The sequence below is a fragment of the Carcharhinus amblyrhynchos genome, unplaced genomic scaffold, assembly GCF_965287045.1.
Source record: "Carcharhinus amblyrhynchos unplaced genomic scaffold, sCarAmb.v2.hapA scaffold_76, whole genome shotgun sequence".
Classification (NCBI taxonomy): domain Eukaryota; kingdom Metazoa; phylum Chordata; class Chondrichthyes; order Carcharhiniformes; family Carcharhinidae; genus Carcharhinus; species Carcharhinus amblyrhynchos.
The window spans coordinates 232,895-255,275 of record NW_027649816.1 but is presented as its reverse complement, the minus strand read 5'-3'; the positions used below and the strand labels follow the sequence as shown (position 1 = coordinate 255,275).

At 42.2% G+C, this 22,381-nt stretch overlaps 1 protein-coding gene across 1 annotated transcript in view; it reads right to left on the bottom strand.

The window, feature by feature from the left end:
* LOC145337798 (dynein axonemal heavy chain 6-like) overlaps positions 1-22,381 on the bottom strand; it is a 785,492-nt gene that overhangs the window by 692,825 nt on the left and 70,286 nt on the right. Inside the window, exon 3 of the mRNA XM_080182651.1 lies at positions 6,180-6,344. Coding sequence (XP_080038777.1) covers positions 6,180-6,344 — 165 coding nt within the window. The remainder of the gene's footprint in view (positions 1-6,179; positions 6,345-22,381) is intronic.

The window sequence follows — 22,381 nt, the reverse complement described above, 5'->3', positions numbered from 1 at the left end:
TAAAAATTATGCTAATTCTTTTTGTTATATTCTAACTGTGTTCTTAAATAAAGTTTGGTTTGATAAAATTTTCATCATGGACCATTAGAAGATAGCTGGAGTGAAACACCTTATGCTTTCTCTAATGTCAAAGTCAAATGTAAAAGTTGGGGTCTAGGCTAGCTGCATAACATATCGTGGAGTTTAGGGTCTGTTCCTAACACCAAAACAGTTACAAAGTCCCGGTAATGCATTGTACTTGCTGCCGGTATGTAGAGTTAAAACAACTAAGGAGCCCTACAAGATCTAGATTTAGAGAAACAACCCCTAGTCCAGTATCCAGGGAAGTTCAGACCTGGAAGGCACCCCTACATCTGGTTTAGAACTAAATTGCATAGTGATGTCCAAATCAGACCCAATCAAGATAAACGTACGATTAAACGGACATCCGGTACAGAGTTCGATACCGGTCCATCCATTTCGGTGGTCAGAGAATCAGTGTTTCACAGAATTCACTCTGAACTCCAAGCGTCAACTTTAACTAAGGCCTCAGCAAATTAGAACCAACTCAGGGGAACATATGTGAATTGTGAGTATAGTCTCTGTCTCCTATGAAAGGTAATTGAATACAATGATTGCTGTGGAGAGCTCAGGCCCAAGCCTAAAGGGGTGAAACTGATTGCGAGAGATGCACCTCGAGTAGATCAACATTTTTCAGCTAGAGAATGGCCGCCTTAGTGAAGTCCTGCCTAAATATCTGAAATTTTCCAGGAAGGCCGAGAGACTATTAAAGGAGCCAGGGTGACCTTACATGTTGACCAGGAAGCAATTCCGCAATTTTGCAAACCCCATCTAGTACCATTTGCCTAATGAAAGAAAGTTGAAAATGAAATCTGGAGGTGGAGCATGAAGGGATCATCAAAGCTGTCCAGTTGCAGAATGGGCAGCACCGGTTGTACCTGTTTTGAAGCCAGATGGATCAGTCCACCTTTGTTTGGAGCCAGGTGTGAAATGGATTTTTAGGCCTGCGCACTTTTCTCCAGGACTAACGTGATCTAGCAATGGAGTGGTGAGGTCAAAGGATCCCCACCAATGATTCATCTGAAAGATGGTGTTTCACAGAGTAACACTGTCTCAGTACCAGTCCTGTAACAAAGGCACTCTTTCAGTGTTGCCCCTTTTTCACTTCTGCTCCTCTGACAGAGTAATACTCACTCATTAGTGCACTTCCTGCATTGCAGAACCCCCTCAATATTACCCTTCGTGACAGAGCAGCACTTTCCCATTACTGCCCCTCCAATTATTCAGTAGTACCGATACTGAGACTGCCAGCCTACATTTCATGCTGTATTCAGAGTGGCACCCACAAGAAGAACAATAGAACATAATCTCCTTCAGATATAAAAGTGGAAATTCTAAACCATTTTTCTTAGTAGATGACGTCCAATTTTGGAGGATGAAAGAGATGTGAAAGAAATGGTTGGATTGGTTTCTACCAATGGTACTGGAAAACAGGATGTAAGAGAAGGATGTGCAGCCATTGCCTCTGGCAGGTAAGGTCATCATTTTGAAACTGAAAAATGACGTTAGGAGAAATTTCTTTACTCAGAGAGTTGTTGAGACACAGAATACTTTGCCACAGATAGTGATCATTGGGTATATTAGTGGAAAAGTGAATGAATATTAGAAGCTGCAGCAAAATGAGATGAAAGCAAGATGTTGGAATTAGCTTTACATAGAAACATAGAAATCCTATAGTGCAGAAAGAAGCCATTTGGCCCATCGATTCTGCACCGACCACAATCCCACCCCAGCCCTTCCCCCATATCCCTACATATTTACCCACTAATCCCTCTAACCTACGCATCTCAGGACTCTAAGTGGCAATTTTTAACATGGCCAATCAAGCTAACCCACACATTTTTTGACTGTGGGAGGAAACTGGAGCACCTGGGGGAAACCCACGCAGTCAAGAGGAGAATGTGCAAACTCCACACAGACAGTGACCTAAGCCGGGAATTGAACCCAGGTTTCTGGAGTTGTGAAGCAGCAGTGCTAACCACTGTGCTACTGTACCACCCTAATAGCATTGCTGTAGCAAGGGCCAGCCCAGAAAACACAAAGGTAATTCTCAACATCTCCAAATGGGCAATGCCAATTACCCACCCTATGATTCTATGATACCATGAAGACAACATGCCTAATTTCTATTCATCGGCAGCAATAGAATAAACATTAATTGGCTCTGAGGTGGAGATGCCTGGTGTTGTGTGACTTATTATTTGGCTCTATAACGAAAGTTTAATCAATCTGCTAGTTTACTATCCAGGCAGTGCAGGTTTGAATCATTCCCATGAATGACCCTTTTTCTGTGCCTCAAATTGCTGAAAATGAAGGGAAGTGAATATTTAGTTGAAAGAGTGTGTTGGTTGGGCAGAGGGATGGGAGAGCACAGGGTGGGACACACAATAAACCTTATAACATCCTGCAAATAATCTTTGTTTCAGTAAATAAACAATTTTAGAAGAAATCACTGCTATCCAACCTGTAATTTACAAAGACAGGCAGCCAGTAGATCCTGTAGAAATGAGACCGTTCGACTAACCATTCCCTTACAGAGATGGATTCTATTCCACCTTTTTCATACAAAGAAGTAATCTGAAAAGGAAAGCATTGAGACACATCAATTCTAGTGTCAGAAATAAATGAGAACTTAAGGAGAAAAATGTGAACAAGTTAACATAACTGGAAAGGACACAGGGCTAGAACTCAGTAACAATGTGTTCAGGACTATCAGTATCTGGACCTTTGCAAAAATGGCACTGCTTGTTAAACACTGAAGTGCATATCAGTTCAACACAGCAAACACCTCCTCAAAATATGCAACCAAATTATGTTACTATTCAAATTGAAAAGTCTCAGTGAGGTAGCAGAACCCAATGTATTTTAAAAGCTGCAGACTGCAGGAGTAAAGTAAGACTTGGGGTGATAAGGAGATCCATGTCTTTGGAAAGAATGGAGAATTTCATCTTTTCAACACACTGAGGATAGAGGTAGGAAGAAAAGCATGTAGCATTCAGAACTTGGAGTTCAAGTGCAACACAGGAGGAGAGATCAGGGCAGTGTACTGTTAACAAAATGAACATAAGTAAGATTGCAAAAAAGAGCTCTTGGTAGTTCAAGAGGAAATATGGATCATCAATCAGATGACAAACACATTCCTGTAACTTATCCAGTTACTGATGGACAAACAGGCACTAATGAAGAGGTCTCTCATAGACCCAATCTAAAGATGCCATAGTTAGCTATCACTTGTAGTACATATTGGAACTGCTGCTAACTCGGCAGATTGTATAACATCATCCCCATGTGCTCTCCATACTGACTCAAATCAGCAATAATTGCAAAGCACACTCCATGCTGTAACCTTTCTCCAAACTAATAGAATTCAATCAGCCAGCTTTTCGAGAATCGGGTTCCAAACAGGAGCAGCTACCTGATAATTTTCAGAAGGTACTAGGTAATTAGAGCAGTAACCTTTATCACACACAAAGGGATGGTAATAATGGCCTTCTGCAGTGGGAGAAAAGCACTGATTATTAATCATAAAACGTCATCTTGAATAGTCAATGTAGAAATTTCTGCTTTATAAAATGCAGTGATTAAAAGGAGACCTTATCTGAAAAGAAACATTGACCTCACCAGGCTGTGTGAAACTATTCAGGACTTGGATCTATATGGATTAGACTCATACAGTGCAGAAAGTGGCCATTCGGCCCATCAGGTCTGCACCAACCACACTCTCACCCAGGCTCTATCCCCATATCCCCACATATTTATCCACTAATCCCTCTAATCTATGCATCCCGGGACACTAAAGGGCAATTTTTAGAATGGCAATCAACTGAGCCTGCACATCTTTGAACTGTGGGAGGAAACCTGAGCACCTGGAGAAAACCCACACAGACACAGGGAGAATGTGCAAACTCCACACAGACAGTGACCCGAGCCAGGATTTGAATCCAGGTCCCTGGAGCTGTGAAGCAACAGTGCTAATTACCGTGCTACCGTGCACTCCTTATTACTTGGAACATTTTTACTCCATTTTAAAGTTACAAAGTCAATGTTCAGAGTGGGCCAGGCATTCCTCACTTACTCCAAAAACCAAATTCAAATTCCAATTGAATCCAATTCATGGCCCCTACACAGGACAAAGAAGGTCCAAGCTGACAAGATAAGGCATTACACCCCATCATGGGCTTGATCAAACACTTGATCTTAGCCAAAATGCTGAGAAGCGATGGACTTTGATCTACACAGAGTCCAATAATACAATGCAGATCTGTTACAATAGTAGCTACAATACCCTGCTGCCTGGTCAAGGAGTTCAGATAAGATCACTCACATTAAGTTAAGAAAACCATCAAATATATAATACTATAAAGTGCTTCCTCCCCTTCAGATTATACCTGGTGACTATTTAAATGCTTACCATTTTGCAACAGGTTGTTTGCTAAATTTTTACCTGAAACCTTTACAAGAAATCTTAAAAGGACTTTTTCGAAAATATCTTTCTAACAAATGCATGATTCATGCACTACTCACCAAAATGTAAGACGGGCATTGGAGAGTCCTTTGGTACTTGCAACATATCAAAGCTCACCAATAAAATTGGTAAGACTTTGAATAAACTGATGGCAAATGTTACATTAACACTGCAATGAAGTTACTGTGAAATTCCCCTAGTCATCACATTCCAGCTTGTTCAGGTCAGTATATACCTAACCAGTGAAATTAAAGTTAAAGTCTCCTGCAATTATTATCCTCTTGTTCTTACAGGCAGAAATTTGCCGTTATGTTTGTTCTATTTGAAGGTCTGTAGTTTACTCCTACTAAGCTCAGAAGCCTTGTTTGTTGGCCTGTTTAATATATCATCACGTCTCACAACTGGAATTGATTCTTTCACCTTTAACGTTACTCCCCCTCCCTTTTTATCTCCAATTCTATTGTATCTGAAGACTCTGTAACCAGGGATGTTAGTCCTCAGAAAATATACCACCTCACACATTTCAGGGTTAAATTCCATTTACCACAGTTTTGCCCATCTGACCAGCAATCTATATTGTCCCATAATCCAAGACTGTCCTCCTCACTATTTACTTCACCCCTTTTTGAGGAAAGCCCTAGATGCACCAAGACCATCAGGGTCCAATCTCCATTTTTAAAAGGTAAGTTCTTCTTTTCAGGTTCATCCCAAGAGAAAGTCAACACTTTTTCTTTGTTAACTCTTTTTTGCCATGTAGCTAGATACATCAAGAAGCTACTTCTGGTAAGAGAATAGGAGAATGGCAGCATGGGGGGACAAAAAAGGCACATTGACAAGGAACTGCATGTATGTAATAAAGAACAAAGGTCAGAAATCTGAAGACAGAGACCAGATTGGAATTTGGATAATGAACTGTTACTACTTCAGCTTTGCCAGGGTTGACCAGACCATTTATTGGTGCTTGTTAAAGGGACTGGAATAAAGGAATCTCTGGGAATCTGGGCTGTCGTGACCCAAGCTAAAGGGGTTTTGCAGAACTGTGCCATTTGGGTGATGACCATCTCCAGGAACCTCAGATGGAATGTGGTGACCCCAGTAAATGTGACTCAACACAGATTGAATCAATTAAGTGAGTAACTGTGAGATCATACATAGTACTGCCTGAGTAACGATATGTGGAACTCTAAGTGTTACTGCGTATCTGCAGGGAATGGTGCAGATGCATGTGGATGCAGAAGACAAATCTTTGTCGTATTGACAATTTAAAGTGAAATTTACCCTTTTATCTGAAGTATCATTTCCCTTTTGATTTATGTTTTATTCGCAATGGTTCTGATTCCTGTTACAGTGAAATATTGTTGCTAATTTCTTCATTTGGAAAATTGTTTCTTGTTTCTTGCTGGGGGCACAACACTTTCAAAGAACTATCCAGTTAGGCCCACTCCCCTGCTTTTTCCTTGCATTTTTGCTCACTTTTGAATTCTAGCATTTGTAGATATTTTTAAACTGTAATATCCTGCAATCTTTCTCCCAAGTTCCTGTTCCTTTCCAAATGGAACAAATTTGTGCAAAGGGAAGAAAGTGTCCTACAATAAGCTGTGTGACAAGTAACAGATCAAACACTGCAGTGAAAGGAATAAGTAGTTTTTGTTACCTTGGAGATATAGGATGCGCTGATTGTCCAATACTGTTTGTAGGATTTAGCTTCATCTGCAGAAACAACTTGCAGATCGTAAGGATTATAGCGAGCTCTTGGGTCATTCCGTGTTCTAGTCAGATAGTACTGAAAGTCTCCCTGATCCACTGCAGTTGCAGCATCCTGCAGTGGGAAAGCAAATATTAGGGTATTATGCACTTCTTTGGGCAACTGAAATGGCAGAGGTGGAAGGAACAGAGACATGTTAACACAGACATCTAGTCCCATACTACGAAAGGAACAGAAAAACATTTACAGCACAGAAATATGACACTTTTTTAACCGACCTGTATTTTGCCAACTTTGCACACATTTGGGTGACAGAACCACTTCAAGGTTCCTACCCACTTACTGCCCCACTGCGCGTGCTGGCTTCATTTAATGGGAGCAATCAGAACGTCTCTGCATTTACCCTTCAATGGGAGATGGTGGGTCGCCCATTCCAGTTGAAGGGTAACAGATAGGTCCACTGGGAAGGCTGCACAGAGCAGGTGAGGGCACCACAAGATGGAAGAACAATACAGATGATAGGACCAGCTGCCAATCAAAGACTAAGAGTTGGGCTGATTTACAAAGCAAACAGGTAGACAACAAGAGAAGCAAAATAAACACCGGTGTATTTGAACACAGAACTGTCTGGAAACTCGGAGTGCTGCGAAGAGTTATAGTTACAGGGTTACAAAGTTTCTGGAAATGGGCAATGGATGTACATTAATATATGGCAGAGCTCATCTCTGTGTGTTAAGAGCAAATCAGGAGCTATCAACTTGTACCTTAGACTTATCGAAACCAGAACTCTGTTATGTAAGATCACTGAATGTGTAACGATAACGTAGGAATAACAGATGTGTCGAGTATAGGGCTAACGGGAGGACTCTGAATAGCGTGGATGAACAGAGGGATCTAGGTGTATGTGTACATAGATCCCTGAAAGTAGGGAATCAAGTAGATAAGGTTGTTAAGAAGGCATACGGTGTCTTGGCGTTTATTGGTAGGGGGATTGAATTTAGGAGTCGCAGCGTCATGTTGCAACTGTACACAACTCTGGTGCAGCCGCACTTGGAGTATTGTGTGCAGTTCTGGTCCCCACATTACAGGAAGGATGTGGAGGCTTTGGAGAGGGTGCAGAGGAGGTTTACCAGGATGTTGCCTGGTATGGAGGGGAGGTCCTATGAGGAGAGACTGAGGGATTTGGGGTTGTTTTCGCTAGAAAGAAGGCGGCTAAGAGGGGATCTTATTGAAACATATAAGATGATTAGAGGTTTAGATAGGGTGGATAGTGATAGCCTTTTTCCTCGGATGGACAAAGCTAGCACGAGGGGGCATGGCTTTAAATTAAGGGGGGGTAGTTATAGGACGGATGTCAGAGGTAGGTTCTTTACCCAGAGGGTGGTGAGGGATTGGAATGCCCTGCCTGCTGCAGTTGTAAATGCGCCTAGTTTGGGGGCGTTTAAGAGATCCGTGGATAGGTTTATGGATGAAAAGGGATTGGTTTAGGTTAGAGGGTCATTGTTTTTTAACTGGTCGGCGCAACATCGTGGGCCGAAGGGCCTGTTCCGCGCTGTAATGTTCTATGTTCTATAACAATTCTCTGAGCTTTGTACACCAGAAAGATATGTTTCAATGGTACAGGGTGTGAAACTTGTCCACTTTGGTAGGAATAATGGTAGGAAGGACTACTACTCACAGGGCAAAAAGCTGTAGCATGCTACGGTGCAGAGGGACCTGGGGGTCCTTGTGCATGAGTCGCAAAAACCCAGCCTACAGGTGCAGCAGGTGGTCAGGAAGGCAAATGGGATGCTGGCCTTCACAGCGAGGGGGATTGAATATAAAAGTAGGGAGGTCTTGCTGAAACTGTACAGGGCACTGGTGAGGCCGCAGCTGGAGTACTATGTGCAGTTTTGGTCGCCACACTTGCGCAAGGATATTTTGGTCTTGGAGGGAGTGCAGAGGAGGTTCAATAGGATGATACCGGAGTTGAGGGGGTTGAGCTATGGGGAGAGGCTGAATAGACTGGGCTTGTACTCGTTAGAGTTTAGAAGGATAAGGGGAGATCTCATTGAGACGTATAAGATGATGAAAGGGATGGATAGGGTAGAGGTGGAGAGGTTCTTTCCGCTCAGAAAGGACAGCAGGACTCGAGGGCACAGCCTCAAGATAAGGGGGGGGTGCAGTTTAGAACAGAGTTGAGAAGGAACTTCTTCACTCAAAGGGTGGTGAATCTCTGGAATTCTCTGCCCGTTGAAGTGGTGGAGGCTGCCTCGCTAAATGTATTTAAGACGCGGGTAGATAGGTTTTTGGTAGGCAAGGGGATTAAGGGTTATGGGGAGAAAGCAGGAAAGTGGAACTGAGCCACGACAGATCAGCCATGATCTTATTGAATGGCGGGGCAGGCTCGAAGGGCTAGATGGCCTACTCCTGCTCCTATTTCTTATGTTCTTATGTTCTTAAAGTCACACCACACGTTCAGGGAGCAGACAGCACAGGATCTGCGAGGGTACTCTTCTGAGAATGGAGGATAAAGGGAACATGAGGCTCGGGCTCTCACTTACCACAAACTGAGAGTATTGTGGATAGCAGGTATAGCGGGGTCGCCACACCACAGGTTCAGACTCCACAGGCAGAGCAAGAGAGTTGGCAGGCAGTGCAGGAATTTCCTGTGGCTATTCCCCTGTAAAACAGATACACTGTTTTGGATACTGTTGTGGAAAATGGCCTCTCAGGAAATAACAGCAGCAGCAATAAAAGCTCTAGTAGCATATGGGAGGAGCAAAAGTCATAGAAATGCAGTAATCATGAGGGATTCAGCTGTAACAGGGATAGATAGATGTTCCTGTTCAGCAAAAAAGGCTCCAGGATGTTATGTTGCCTCTATGGTGCTAGGGTCATGGATGTTTCAGAGTGGCTGCAGGACATTCTGGAGGAGGAGGGTTAACAGCCAGTTGTCATCATACAAATAACAAAGGTGAAAAAGGATGAGGTCCTAAAAACAGAATACAGGGAGCTCGCAAACAAGTTGAAAAGTAGAACCAGAAAGCAGTTGAAGTCAAAATATTATTTGATTTCAAGAAGGAATTAGATATAGCTCTTGGGGCTAAAGGAATCAAGGGATATGGAGGGAAGGTGGGATCAGGATATTGAATTCGATTATCAGAGTGAATGGTAGGCAAATGGCCTACTCTTGCTCCTAATTTCTATGTTTCTGTATAGCTTGTCCTTTCTTTGCAGGGGTGGCTTTCTGAGAGGTCACATCACTTGTTGCTGTGATATTGAAGCCTGCTGTAATTCTGCATCCAGCCGGAGTTTCATTGTGGTTATTTTATTTCTCTCAGCCATCCACAATTCAGCAAGTTGTAGCTTGCTCTAATAGATTTTCTCCATATTCCTTCTTAGCCACCTTATCTACACGTATCATATTAAATCAAAATACTGCAGAACCTGGAAGTCTGAAATAACAACAAAAGTTGCTGGAAATACTCAGCAGGTCAGGTAGCAACTGTAGAGAAAAATAGTTAACGGTTCAAGTCAACGCCCTTTTGGCAGAACATTGTATATTGTCCTGCTACTTTCAGGGATCTCCAAGATCCCTCTGTTCCTCTACACTTCTCAGTATCCTGCCATTTATTGTCTTTATTTTGCCTTGTTTCTTCTCTCAAAACACATGAATTCACCCTTGTCCAGACCGAATTCCATTTGTCTCTTTCCCGCGTAGCTGACCAGTCCACTGAGATCTTCCTGCAATCTACAGCTTTCTTCCTCACAATCAACCACGTGAACATTTTTTGTATCTTCTGCAAACTTCTTAATCTAAACGCCCCAAGCATTTAAGTATAAATCATTAAAATAACAAGATTTTTGTTATTCATTCATTCCTGGGAGATGGGCATCTTTGGCAAGGCCAACATTTGTTGCCTATCCATAACTGCCCTTGGGAAAATGGTGGTGAGCCATCAGCATATCCACAGTGCTGGTGAAGATAGATGCAACATACTCAGTACTGAGCCCTGCAGAATCCCCCTAGAAACAAGCTTTCGAAAACAAGAACTGTTGCAACCATTGCCCTGTGCTTGCTGCCACTGAGCCAATTTGGTATCCAATTTGCCACTTGATCTTGAATCCCAGCAGCTATTAATTTGCTATCCAAACGGCCAGGTGGGACCTTATCAAAAGCCTGGCTAATGTCCAGTAATAGTTCCAACAATCTACACACTTCTCCATCCACATGTCCTTGGCCAGTCAACATCTGAAAGGTAAAGACCACTTATAATGTTTCAAGTGAAGTAATTGGGATGGCTTTGATGAATCGAAAGCAGTGACATAGTGGTATTGTCACTGGATTAGTAATCCAGAGACCCCAGGCAAGATCTCGGGATGTGGAATCAATCCCACCACAGCAAATGGTGAAATTTGAATTCAATGTAAATCTGGTATTAAAAAGCTGAAGATAGAACATAGAACATAGAACATTACAGCGCAGAACAGGCCCTTCGGCCCACGATGTTGCGCCGACCAGTTAAAAAACAATGACCCTCTAACCTAAACCAATCCCTTTTCATCCATAAACCTATCCACGGATCTCTTAAACGCCCCCAAACTAGGCGCATTTACAACTGCAGCAGGCAGGGCATTCCAATCCCTCACCGCCCTCTGGGTAAAGAACCTACCCCTGACATCCGTCCTATAACTACCTCCCCTTGATTTAAAGCCATGCCCCCTCGTGCTAGCTTTCTCCATCCTAGGAAAAAGGCTATCACTATCCACCCTATCTAAACCTCTAATCATCTTATATGTTTCAATAAGATCCCCTCTTAGCCGCCTTCTTTCTAGCGAAAACAACCCCAAATCCCTCAGTCTCTCCTCATAGGACCTCCCCTCCATACCAGGCAACATCCTGGTAAACCTCCTCTGCACCCTCTCCAAAGCCTCCACATCCTTCCTGTAATGTGGGGACCAGAACTGCACACAATACTCCAAGTGCGACCGCACCAGAGTTGTGTACAGTTGCATCATGACGCTGCGACTCCTAAATTCAATCCCCCTACCAATAAATGCCAAGACACCGTATGCCTTCTTAACAACCTTATCTACTTGATTCCCTACTTTCAGGGATCTATGGAATTCTCTGCCCGTTGAAGTGGTGCAGGCTGCCCCGCTAAATATTTTTAAGAAGCGGGTTGATGGGTTTTTGATAAGCGAGGGGATTAAGGGTTATGGGGAGAGGGCGGGAAAGTGGAACTGATCCACTTCAGATCAGCCATGATCTTATTGAATGGCGGGGCAGGCTCGAAGGGCTAGATGGCCTACTCCTGCTCCTATTTCTTATGTTCTTATGTTCTTATGTACACATACACCTAGATCCCTCTGTTCATCCACACTATTTGAAGATGACCATGAAGCCATTGTCATTTGCTGTAAAATGCGTCTAGTTCACTATTGTCCTTTCAGGAAGGAAATCTGTCCTCCCTACTTGGTCAGTCCTAATGTGACTACAGATCTACAACAGTGTGGTTGACTCTCAAACACCCTCTGAAATGAAGGACGGTTGGAGATGGGCGATAAATGAATTAAAAAAATCCTTCACCTGAAATACTAAAGCCTGCTGACCGTTGGCAGGATCTGAAGTGCTCACTCTTTACATTTGCATCTTTGCTGTGGTATTTTATGGGCTCTCACTAAGAAGTGGGCAGCTATGGAAAATTACACAATTTGTCTCACTCTGCTTTTTTTTCCTCACAGTCAGATAAAATGTTGTTCTTCACGTTGTGAGGATGCTGTGCCTTTATGAAATGTATTCATAGCATGTTTCTTGTGAAGGGTATGTTTAAAATTCAGCTCTATTTTACATGGTGCCAACTTGTCAGCAGCAGGTAGCTCACATGCTGAGAATGCAAGCTAGTGATTCATCTTAACTGTGGATGTGTTTGCTTTAAGTGAGTGAGTGTATTTTTGTTTGTTTGGATTTCCCCCAGGAGTTTCAGAATAGGATTTTGATTAGGTTAATTGACAGAGTCATGTGCTTTAGGAGAGGAGCTAAACTTACAGGAAAAAGCATGCAGTTGCAGCTGGGTTCTCAAGAAGCAAGAGGTGTCTGTTGCCAGAATTTTATTGGCCCACCCACCCTGGAATCAGGGTAGGTGAGGCTCGCTGAACAACATTCTTCATTGGCTTCAGCCTCGGGCGGGATGTTATGAGCCTCAGGCAGTCAAGGCAGTAAAATTCTGGCATCTATCTCTGTCTCGGTCTCTCTCTCTCTCTAGGCGTTTTCTGGAAGCCCAAGCCCAGGCACATAAACCTGAGTGTTGCTAACTGATTTTGAAGAGGAATGTAAGTCTATGAGTAATATTGCTCATATTGGAACTAATACAGATAAGTTAGGAGTTAAAAATTGTATTTTGTCATGTTTATGTACTTAAATTGGCAAAAGTTAAGCTAATTCATTTGTTGTAGATAAACTGCAAAGTTAAATAAAGTTCATATTAATAACATTCTAATCTGTCGATGGAATAACACCTGGAATGAAACACCTTTTCCTCACATTAATGCCAAAATAGAAAACTGTTGTTATCTAATCGGGTTTCAAAACACGGGGACTTTTGCTCTAGTACCCAAGCAAAGTCTCAATTGAAAATATCAGAATATCAATTTCAAAAGTTTAAAAATTTAGCTGAACAGTATCACAAACATTGTATAACTAAATTGATTGTATACATAATTAATATATATGTATGCATAATTAAGTTGAATGTATATATAATTAAAACATATGTATAATTAAGTTGAATATATACATAATTAATATATATGTATAATTAAGTTGGATGTATATATAATTAATATATATATATTTATGTATAATTAAGTTGCATGTACATATACTTGAATATGAAGGAAAAATATTTCAGTTTCAGTTAAGTTCTGGTTAGGAACGTTGGTGCCCTGGGATCCTGGATACACTTGTCACTAAAAGATTTCAGGTCTTTTGGGTTTAATATATCATTTTAATGAGGTTTTACAACCCTTACACTGAAAGAGATTGATTAAAAGGATTGAAGGATCTGAAAACAAAACAGAAAGTAGAAAAGCTTTACTGTTGCCTAGCGACAATGACCCAGGGACAGCCACAGAAAAGACAGAAGTTGAGAGAGGTGGATTCAGTACATATTTTCAGAGAGAAAAGTCAGGGATTGTAAGCTCTCTAAGAAAAAAAAGGGACAAGAGTTAACTGAATAATTATTTATAGGACTCAAAAAATGTAAAGGAGGAAGACTGAGTTTAAGGAAGTGTAATAACTCAGGAAACCCAACTGAAAAGAATGGTATTTATTGTTAAACACAAAATAAAGCTATTTCTCCGTGGCATTTATACACAAGACCCAGCCAGGACAATAGTTTTACACACCCTTCCCAGCATCTGCCTTATAAAGAGCTGAGGTGGTGGGCAACCCATTGCCTGTTACTGGAGGAACTCGCATTCAATGAGCCCTACAGGGAGATCCCTATGGAAGTTATCATAGGAACACATTTGACTGTTCTACTGTTGCAGGAACAATGAGTTCAGATTGTGGCTTTTGAGTGTCTTGCGGAGAGATACAAGTTAGGTGAAAAGCATCATGAATGCTCAGGAATTCACCCAAAGAAGACCATTTGCAAACCTGCCAGTCCCAAGCGAGAAACTTTTTGCTAGAGTTTCCACCTCCCAGTAGGTTTTCCGGCTGCAAAAACAGATCATCATTTGTTGTCAGCAAAATCTTTCAGTCTCACCAAGCTCTATGGTTTTGTATAGTTCAGCCACCACGGCTGTTGGGAATTCACCATGGGGGTCACCTTCAGCTAGACTGAAAAATGCTGCCAGCAGAAAGGACCAGGAAAACTCGCCCTCAAGCTGGCGATAAATTTTCACTGGTTTATGTGCCTGTAAAGATAGTGCTGGACTAAAGGAATAGTGGGAATTTGAATTGTCATCTTGTTTGAACTGAGATATTTTTGTCTTATGTAGTAGAACTCACTGTTCTTGATTTAATAGATATTTTATTCTTTTATTACATATTCATCCACAGACTCCTGTGAATTTGTTCAATATCTTTTCTCCATGGTTTCTCGAAGAAAAGGGAGGGTCTATCAAACCAGATTTCATTTTGGGATCTGACTTGTCAGTTACTAACAACAGCTAGAATCTTAACAATAGGCTAGCTTTTGATTTTGTGCATTATTTTAAAAGATGTGTTAGTGAACCCTCTCTCAATATTTTAATTTTTGCTGTCTTATTTCACTCAATAAAAATCAGGATAGATTTAGATTTTCACACTGAAAGACTAACTCAAAAGTTAACCCAACAATATTATGACAAACACCAGATGTGCAAAGTTGATTCTTTGAAAGCACACCACAGCCTACAGTTTCCCATTCACTAATTTTCTGGGGAGTGTGGTTGTGCTCAAAGAGTTAATATTCACACAAGTTTAAAAATCACACAAGCTGAAAAACAAAGATCTTCTTAGAAGAGCCTTCACTGACAGACACTAAGGCAAAGCACATAAACCAGACATCTGAAACTAGAAAATGGGAGTGATCCACAGACACAGAAACAAGCTGTATTATGAGGTTTTCATGCTGATTGGATATTATAATGAAGCAAGCGTAAAATGGTTGAGATTGGTTTATGCTAATCACTTGTAATCATTTGTGAAATTCTCCTTCTACCTTGGAATATGCCCCTCTGGTTAGCTACAGGGATGTGAATTGTAACCTATCAGTGAACCTGCTACAGCTTGTATTAAAACAGCTGTTTAAGAGAACTCTGTGACTTGTCTGGTTACTCGAAGGGTAAGGTTGTCATCAATTAAAAGGCTGACTTCAAAGCCTGCATCAGTGCTCTCTGGCACATACTCCCCAACAGGGAAGCCTCCACGATGGTAACAAACACTCGAGGTTGCCCTGAATCAGAATTCACTGCAAATTTGAGTGACAGCAGTGAAAAACAAACCAATGTCAAGTTTTGACTTAATTTGTGGAGAAATGTCACTAGAGGCAAACGTGAATAGCCAGACCTAGATGTTTATAAAAAGAGACTTAAGACTCTTGTCTCAGACACAGGACCTCAGGGAGGTGGTTCTACAAGCTGAATTTAGGGAGTTAGGAGTTAAACTAAAAGGTAGGACCTCGAAGGTAGTAATCTCAGGATTGCTACTGTGCCACATGCTAGTCAGAGTAGGAATGTCAGGATAGTTAAGATGAATAGATGGCTTGAGGGATGGTGCAAGAGGGAGGAATTCAAATCCTGGGACAGGTTCTGGGGGAGGTGGGATCAGTACAATCAGACAGTCTGCACCTGAGCAGGACTGGAACCAATGTCCTAGAGGGAGTGTTTGCTAATGCTGTTGGGGAAGGGGGTTAAACTAATATGGGAGGGGGATGAAAATTGATGCAGGAAGTCAGAGGGAAGTAAAGTGGGGATTGAAACAAAGGGCAGTAAGGGGAAAAGTGGAAGATGGAGAAACCAAAGTCAAAAATCATAAAGGGCCCCATTACATCACAATTCTAAGGAGGCAATAAATGCCAAACAAACGAGCCTGAAGGTTGTGTTGTGTCTCAATGCAAGGAGCATTTGCAATAAGGTGGATGAATTAATTGAGCAGTCATTAACGGATATGACGTAAATTGGGACCATGGAGACCTGGCTCCAGGGATGGGAACTCAACAGCCAGGGCTATTCAATATAAAGGAAAGATAGACAAAAAAGGGAAGGGTGGTTGGGTAGCATTGCTGGCTGTAGAGGAGATTAATATAATATTAAGGAAGGACGTTAGCCTGGGCGATGTAGAAGCTGTATGGGTGGAACTGCAAATATCAAAGGACAAAAAACGCGGAGTTGCGTACAGACCACCAAACAGCAGTAGTGAGGTTAGGAATGACATCAAGCAGGAAATTAGAGATGTGTGCAGGAAGGGTACAGCAGTTATTATGGCGACTTCAATCTACATATTGATGGGCTTACCAAACTGGTAGCAATGCAATGAAGAAGGATTTCTTGGAATGTATAAGGGATGGTTTTCTCATCAATATATCAAGGAACTAACTAGAGAGCAGGACATCCTATACTAGGTAATGAGTAGTGAGAGAAGATTAATTTATAATCTTGTGGTGCAAGACCCTTTGGAGAAGAGTGACCATAATATGGTAGGATTCTTCATGAAGATGGAGATTAGTGTCCTGAATTTGAGGAAAGCTAACTTTGATAGTATGAGATGAACGGCGGCTAGGTTAAGCTAGCAAAGGATACTTAAAGGCTTGACAGTGGATAGGCAATGGCAGATATTTAAAGAACATATGGATGAACTTCAACAACTATACAACCCTGCCTGGGATATAAGTAAAATGGGGAAGGTGACTCATCCATGGCTAAAAAGGGAAATCAGGGATAATGTTAAAGCCGAAGAGAAGGCATATAAATTGGCAGAAAAAGCAGCAAACCTGAGGACCAGAGGAAATTTAAAATCTAGCAGAGGAGGACAAAGGGTTTAACTCGGAATGGGAAAATAGAATATGTGAGTAGGCTTGCAGAAAACACAAAAACTGACTGCAAAAGCTTTTATAGACACGCAAAGGGAAACAGACTGGTGAAGACAAATGTAGGTCCCTTAAAGTTAGAGTCACATGAATTCATAATGGGCAATAAAGAGATTGCAGACCAAATACTTTGGATCTGTCTTCACTAAGGGAGACGCAAATAACCTTCCAGAAGGCACTGTCTGTCTGTCTCTCTTTCTCTCTTCAGAGGTTTCTGATGAAAATTTCAGACAGGGGAGCCTAAGAGATTTGATTTAAAATTCAAGGGAGCAATTCACCAAGTGTTAAAATTTTAGTGCAGCTTTCTATCACAAATCACTAACAGGAGAATCAGTGTAAATTTCAGTGCAACATTCTGGTTACACTAGTTCAGGAACATTACGGGAGCTTTCACCCAGCTCTTCCACACCCACCCGTATCTGTAAACACAGTTGTCATGGTAATTCTGTTCTGGAAATGTTGCATAAAATTGTCTTGTTAAATCAATATATTTTTCCCAGAGAATATTGTGAATTAGGTAAATCAGATGCACATGCACCATTAGAATCAATTTCAGTTCAAACGTCAGGTCTTATATCCATCTGACCATCAACAGATCTCACATCCAACTGAACATTCAGTCTCATGTCCAGTTAACCATCAGATCTTAAGAAATTAGAGCAGGAGAAATTGGCCATTCATGCCTGCTTTCCTATTCAATTAGATCATGAGTGATTGGATAGTTGCCATGGGTGGCACAGTGGCAAAATGGGCAGCATGGAAGCACAGTGGTTAGCACTGCTGCCTCACAGCGCCAGGGATCTGGGTTCAATTCCCAGCTTAGGTCACTGTCTCTGTGGAGTTTGCACATTCTCTCCCTGTCTGTGTGGATTTCCTCTGAGTTCTCCAGTTTCCTACCACAGTCTGAAAGATGTGCAGGTTAGATGCATTGGCCATGCTAAATTCTCCCTCAGTGTAACCGAGCAGGCACTAGAAGGAGCGACTAGGGGATTTTCACAGTAACTTCACTGCAGTGTTCAGTATAAGTCTACTTGTGACTAATAAATAAATAAACAATCTGTTTATTGATGCTGAAATCAATGCCCGCATGGCAGATTGCCGTTATGTCCAAGATGAGTCCAATGTGCGGTGCAGGACTGATCACCAAATGCAAGCTGTTATCTTACAAGAGCAAAGACTCTAGTTAACTTCACTTCACTGTCCTGACTACTCTCTATTGTCCTTGACTTTGTTGTAGATCAAATAGCTGACTAGTTCAGCCTTGAAGATATCCAATGTCATCCTCCATTTCTTTCTGGAGTAGGAAATTCCAAGGTTAATGACACTTTGAGAAAATTAACTTTTCTTAGCTCCAGCTTAATTGGGAGACCGCGGCCGGAATTTTACCCCCAGGCCCATCATGGGATTCGGATAGGGCGAGGGGCGGACATTGGTAAGATCCCTCACGGTAGGCTGGTAGAAAAGGTTAAGGCGCATGGGATACGAGGCCAGGTAGCTAGGTGGATTGAGAACTGGTTGGGAAATAGGAGACAGAGGGTAGTTGTTGAGGGGACCTTGTCGGGCTGGAGGCCAGTGACCAGTGGTGTGCCGCAGGGCTCGGTACTGGGACCTCTCCTCTTTGTAGTCTACATAAATGACTTAGAAGAGGGAGTAGGTGGTGTGATCAGCAAGTTTGCTGATGACACCAAGATGGCAGGGTTGGCGGGTACAGAACTGGATTGTCAGGTGATACAACAGGATATAGATAGGTTGGTGCAGTGGGCAGATAGGTGGCAGATGGCATTTAATCCTGACAAATGCGAGGTGATGCATTTTGGAAGGAATAATGCAGAGAGGAGCTATGTGATAAAAGGTAGGCCGATTAGGAGTATAGACGTACAGAGAGACCTGGGAGTGCAGGTTCACAAATCCATGAAGGTTGCGTCACAAGTGGAGAACATTGTTAGGAAGGCTTATGGGATGTTAGCCTTTATAGGAAGGGGCTTAGAGTATAAAAGCTGCCGTCTAATGCTTCAGTTATACAGAACGTTGGTTAGACCGCATTTGGAGTACTGCGTCCAGTTCTGGTCACCTTATTACCGGAAGGACGTGGAGTCTCTGGAAAGGGTGCAGAGGAGGTTTACCAGGATGTTGCCTGGCATGGGGGGACTGGGTTACGAGGAGAGATTGAAGAGACTGGGGCTATTCTCCTTGGAAAGACGGAGATTGAGAGGGGACATGATAGAGGTATATAAGATACTGAAGGGAATAGATAGAGTTAATAGTGAGAGACTGCTCCCTAGACTGGGTACGAACACAAGAGGTCATGATTTAAGGGTGAGGGGGGGAGGTATAATTTGGAGGTAAGAGGAAGGTTCTTTACGCAGAGAGTTGTGGGGGTCTGGAATGCGCTACCGAGTAGGGTGGTGGAGGCAGGAACGTTGGACTCGTTTAAGATGCAGTTAGATAGGCACATGAGTGAAACGAGAATGGAGGGATATGGTAGGGGCTATTAAATAGGGTTAAACCTCGGGAGACACCGGAAGGGCAGGCTGTATGATTAATATTTTTTGTCTTTATTCCACAGGTGGAGGTCCACCTCGTGTCAAGCGAGGGGCATGCACACGGCGGGTCGTGCGTGGGCTGCTCTTGGAAGTCCAGGAGTGGCCTAGTACTTCATGTCGGTGTGTGTGCTTGATCCTGGACCGATAGACGGGCTCCACAACAGCTCAGTGACTAGCACTGCTAGCTGTGCAGATACATGGATTTGGGCCTGTGTCTGTGGGAGTTTGCGCATTCTCCCTGTGGTTGCGTGGGTTTCCTCCGGGCGCTCCGGTTTCCTCCCACACCCCAAAGATGTGCTCTTAGGCTAATTGGTTTCCACCAAATTGACACTATTTCTTCCCTGAATCTGACTGAGTAGGGTCCCATTCGTAGACATGCAGGGTAGAATAGGTGTAGGGCGATGCGGCGGCGCGGGCTCGTTGGGCCGAAGGGCCTGTTTCCCGTGCTGGGTTGTTCTTTGTTCTTTGTTCTTTGTATCTGTTTATCTCAGGATTGAGTTTACAGTTTCGGGACGAGTGAAGTCATAAAATCCTGCCCTCCTTATTTAGAAACTGCGACCCCTAGTTCAAGATTTCCTACAGGGAAGCAGCCTCTTAGAATCTACCCTGTCAAGAACCATTTACTTCAATAAGATAACCCATCATTCCCCTAAAGTCCAGTGGGAGAGGCCCAACCTTTCCTCATAAGCCAAGTCTTCCAAGACACACATCGGCCCTGTTAACTACTTCCAATACTAGCATGTCCTTCTTTAGAATAAGCAAACCAAAACTGAACACAGTGTTCTAGCCCTGACTGACCATCAAATCCAATGTCCAACTGACTATCAGTTCTCATGGCAAACTGAACATTAAATTCACGTTTGACTATCAGATCTCATATGTAACCATCAGATCTCATGTCCAACTCAACATCTGATCTTAGGTATAAAAGATGTGATGAGCTTCCTGAATTTGACTTTAGTTGTACTACAAGAGAGATCATAAGATCATAAGAACATAAGAAATAGGAGCAGGAGTAGGCCAACTAGCCCTTCGAGCCTGCCCCGCCATTCAATAAGATCATGGCTGATCTGTCGTGGCTCAGTTCCACATTCCCGCCCTCTCCCCATAACCCTTAATCCCCTCTCTCATCAAAAACCCATCAACCCGCGTCTTAAAAATATTTAGCGAGGTAGCCTCTGCCACTTCAACGGGCAGAGAATTCCAGAGATTCACCACCCTTTGAGTGAAGAAGTTCCTCCTCAACTCCGTTCTAAACCGCCCCCCCTTTATCTTGAGGCTGTGCCCCCTAGTCCTACTATCCTTTCTGAGCGGGAAGAGTCTCTCCACCTCTATCCTATCCATCCCATTCATCATCTTATACGTCTCAATGAGATCTCTCCTCATTCTTCTGAACTCTAACGAGTACAAGCCTAATTTATTCAGCCTCTCCTCATAGCTCAACCCCCTCAACTCCGGAATTCCATAACAGAGATATAAATAAAATCTCATTAGACATACCTTCATTTTGCTTATTTTGGCATTTTTATAAGTCTTTAATTCCGGTTCATCACTTGGTAATTCCGTATGCCAGCCAAGTGCATCCCACAGCTTCAAGATATGGCAGAGAGCACCATCATCATAATTATCCTCTGGTTCTGATGGAAACAGTGTGGCATCAGGTTCATTCAGCAAACTAGGCTTATCCACAGAAAAATCACATTGCTCCCACAGAGAAAACACAACTAGAGTGCTGCACAATTCACTATGAAACCCACATCATGAGTCAAGGCTTAATTTACTCCAGGTTGGAAAGGTTGAAAGAAGAGGCAAGGTAAATGAGGAGATAGTAATCCGGATTACAATTAGGGTTATGATAGAAATAATATAATACAGGAAAATCTATACAGCCTAGCGTATCTATACCAGTTCATTAAATGAGTTATTGACTTGGTTTCCCTTCATGTATTTACTTAATTTCCTTTCAAAAAAGTAATTGAATCTGCTGAATACCCTTTCTGTTTGTGCACTCACGTCATAACAACTGGCAGCATGAAAAGGATTCTCCTCATCTTACCACTGGTAAATCTGATTTTAGAATATTATATATATAAAAGGGAGAGAAGAAGACAGGAACATATTGGAGAGTTCCACAATTTTGAAGACTTTTCAAAAGTCTTTTCATCGGACATGGCATTGCTGGTAAGGCCAACATTTGATCTTCAGTAACATCTGATGCATAGAGTAACTAAAGCAAAAATTACTGTGGTTTCATTGTACCAGAAATATAAATAATGGAAAAACCTCAATAACAATACCTAGCTTTTTCCCTTGAAATTCTGTGGTTTGTTAGAAATGACGATAATGAACATTTCAATTTAGCCATATAACAATGTTCAAATTATGTGGGAAAAATCTGAATCACTTGAATTGAGTAAAGTAACTTTCTTTTAACCCAGGACTTAACACACGCTGCTCTTTCAGGACTTTACTTGCTTTTATTTAATGATTCATGCCTAATTTTTATATATTCATTCTTGGGAAGTGGGTATCGTTAGTAAGGCCAACATTTATTGTCCATCCTTAACTCCCCTTGAGATGGCGGTAAGTCACTTTCTTGAACCATTGTTATCTATGTGATGTAGGTATGCCCATAGTGCTGCTAGCAGCATTTGCAAGGCCTGGCCTGGGAATTAAAGGTTATGGGGAGCAGGCGGGTAGGTGGAACTGAACCACTTTCAGATCAGCCATGATCTTATTAAATGGCAGGGCAAGCTCGAGGGGTTAGATGGCCTACTCCTGATCCTATTTCTAATGTTCACAGTTAAGATTATGGCCAATGGCAACAAAATATGGATTGGGAGCATTTTAGAAAAAAAGACAAATAATTTCAAGATGGGGGAACAGAGTATGAGAGTAAAACTGCAGGATACACAGAAACTAACTCTAAAGCTGCTTTGAATATGTGAAGAGAAAAAGATTAGTAAAGACAAATACAGTAACAAGACAGGGAAATTATAAAGAAATGGTAGCAGAACTGATCACATATCAAGTGGGTAGAAATAACTGAAAT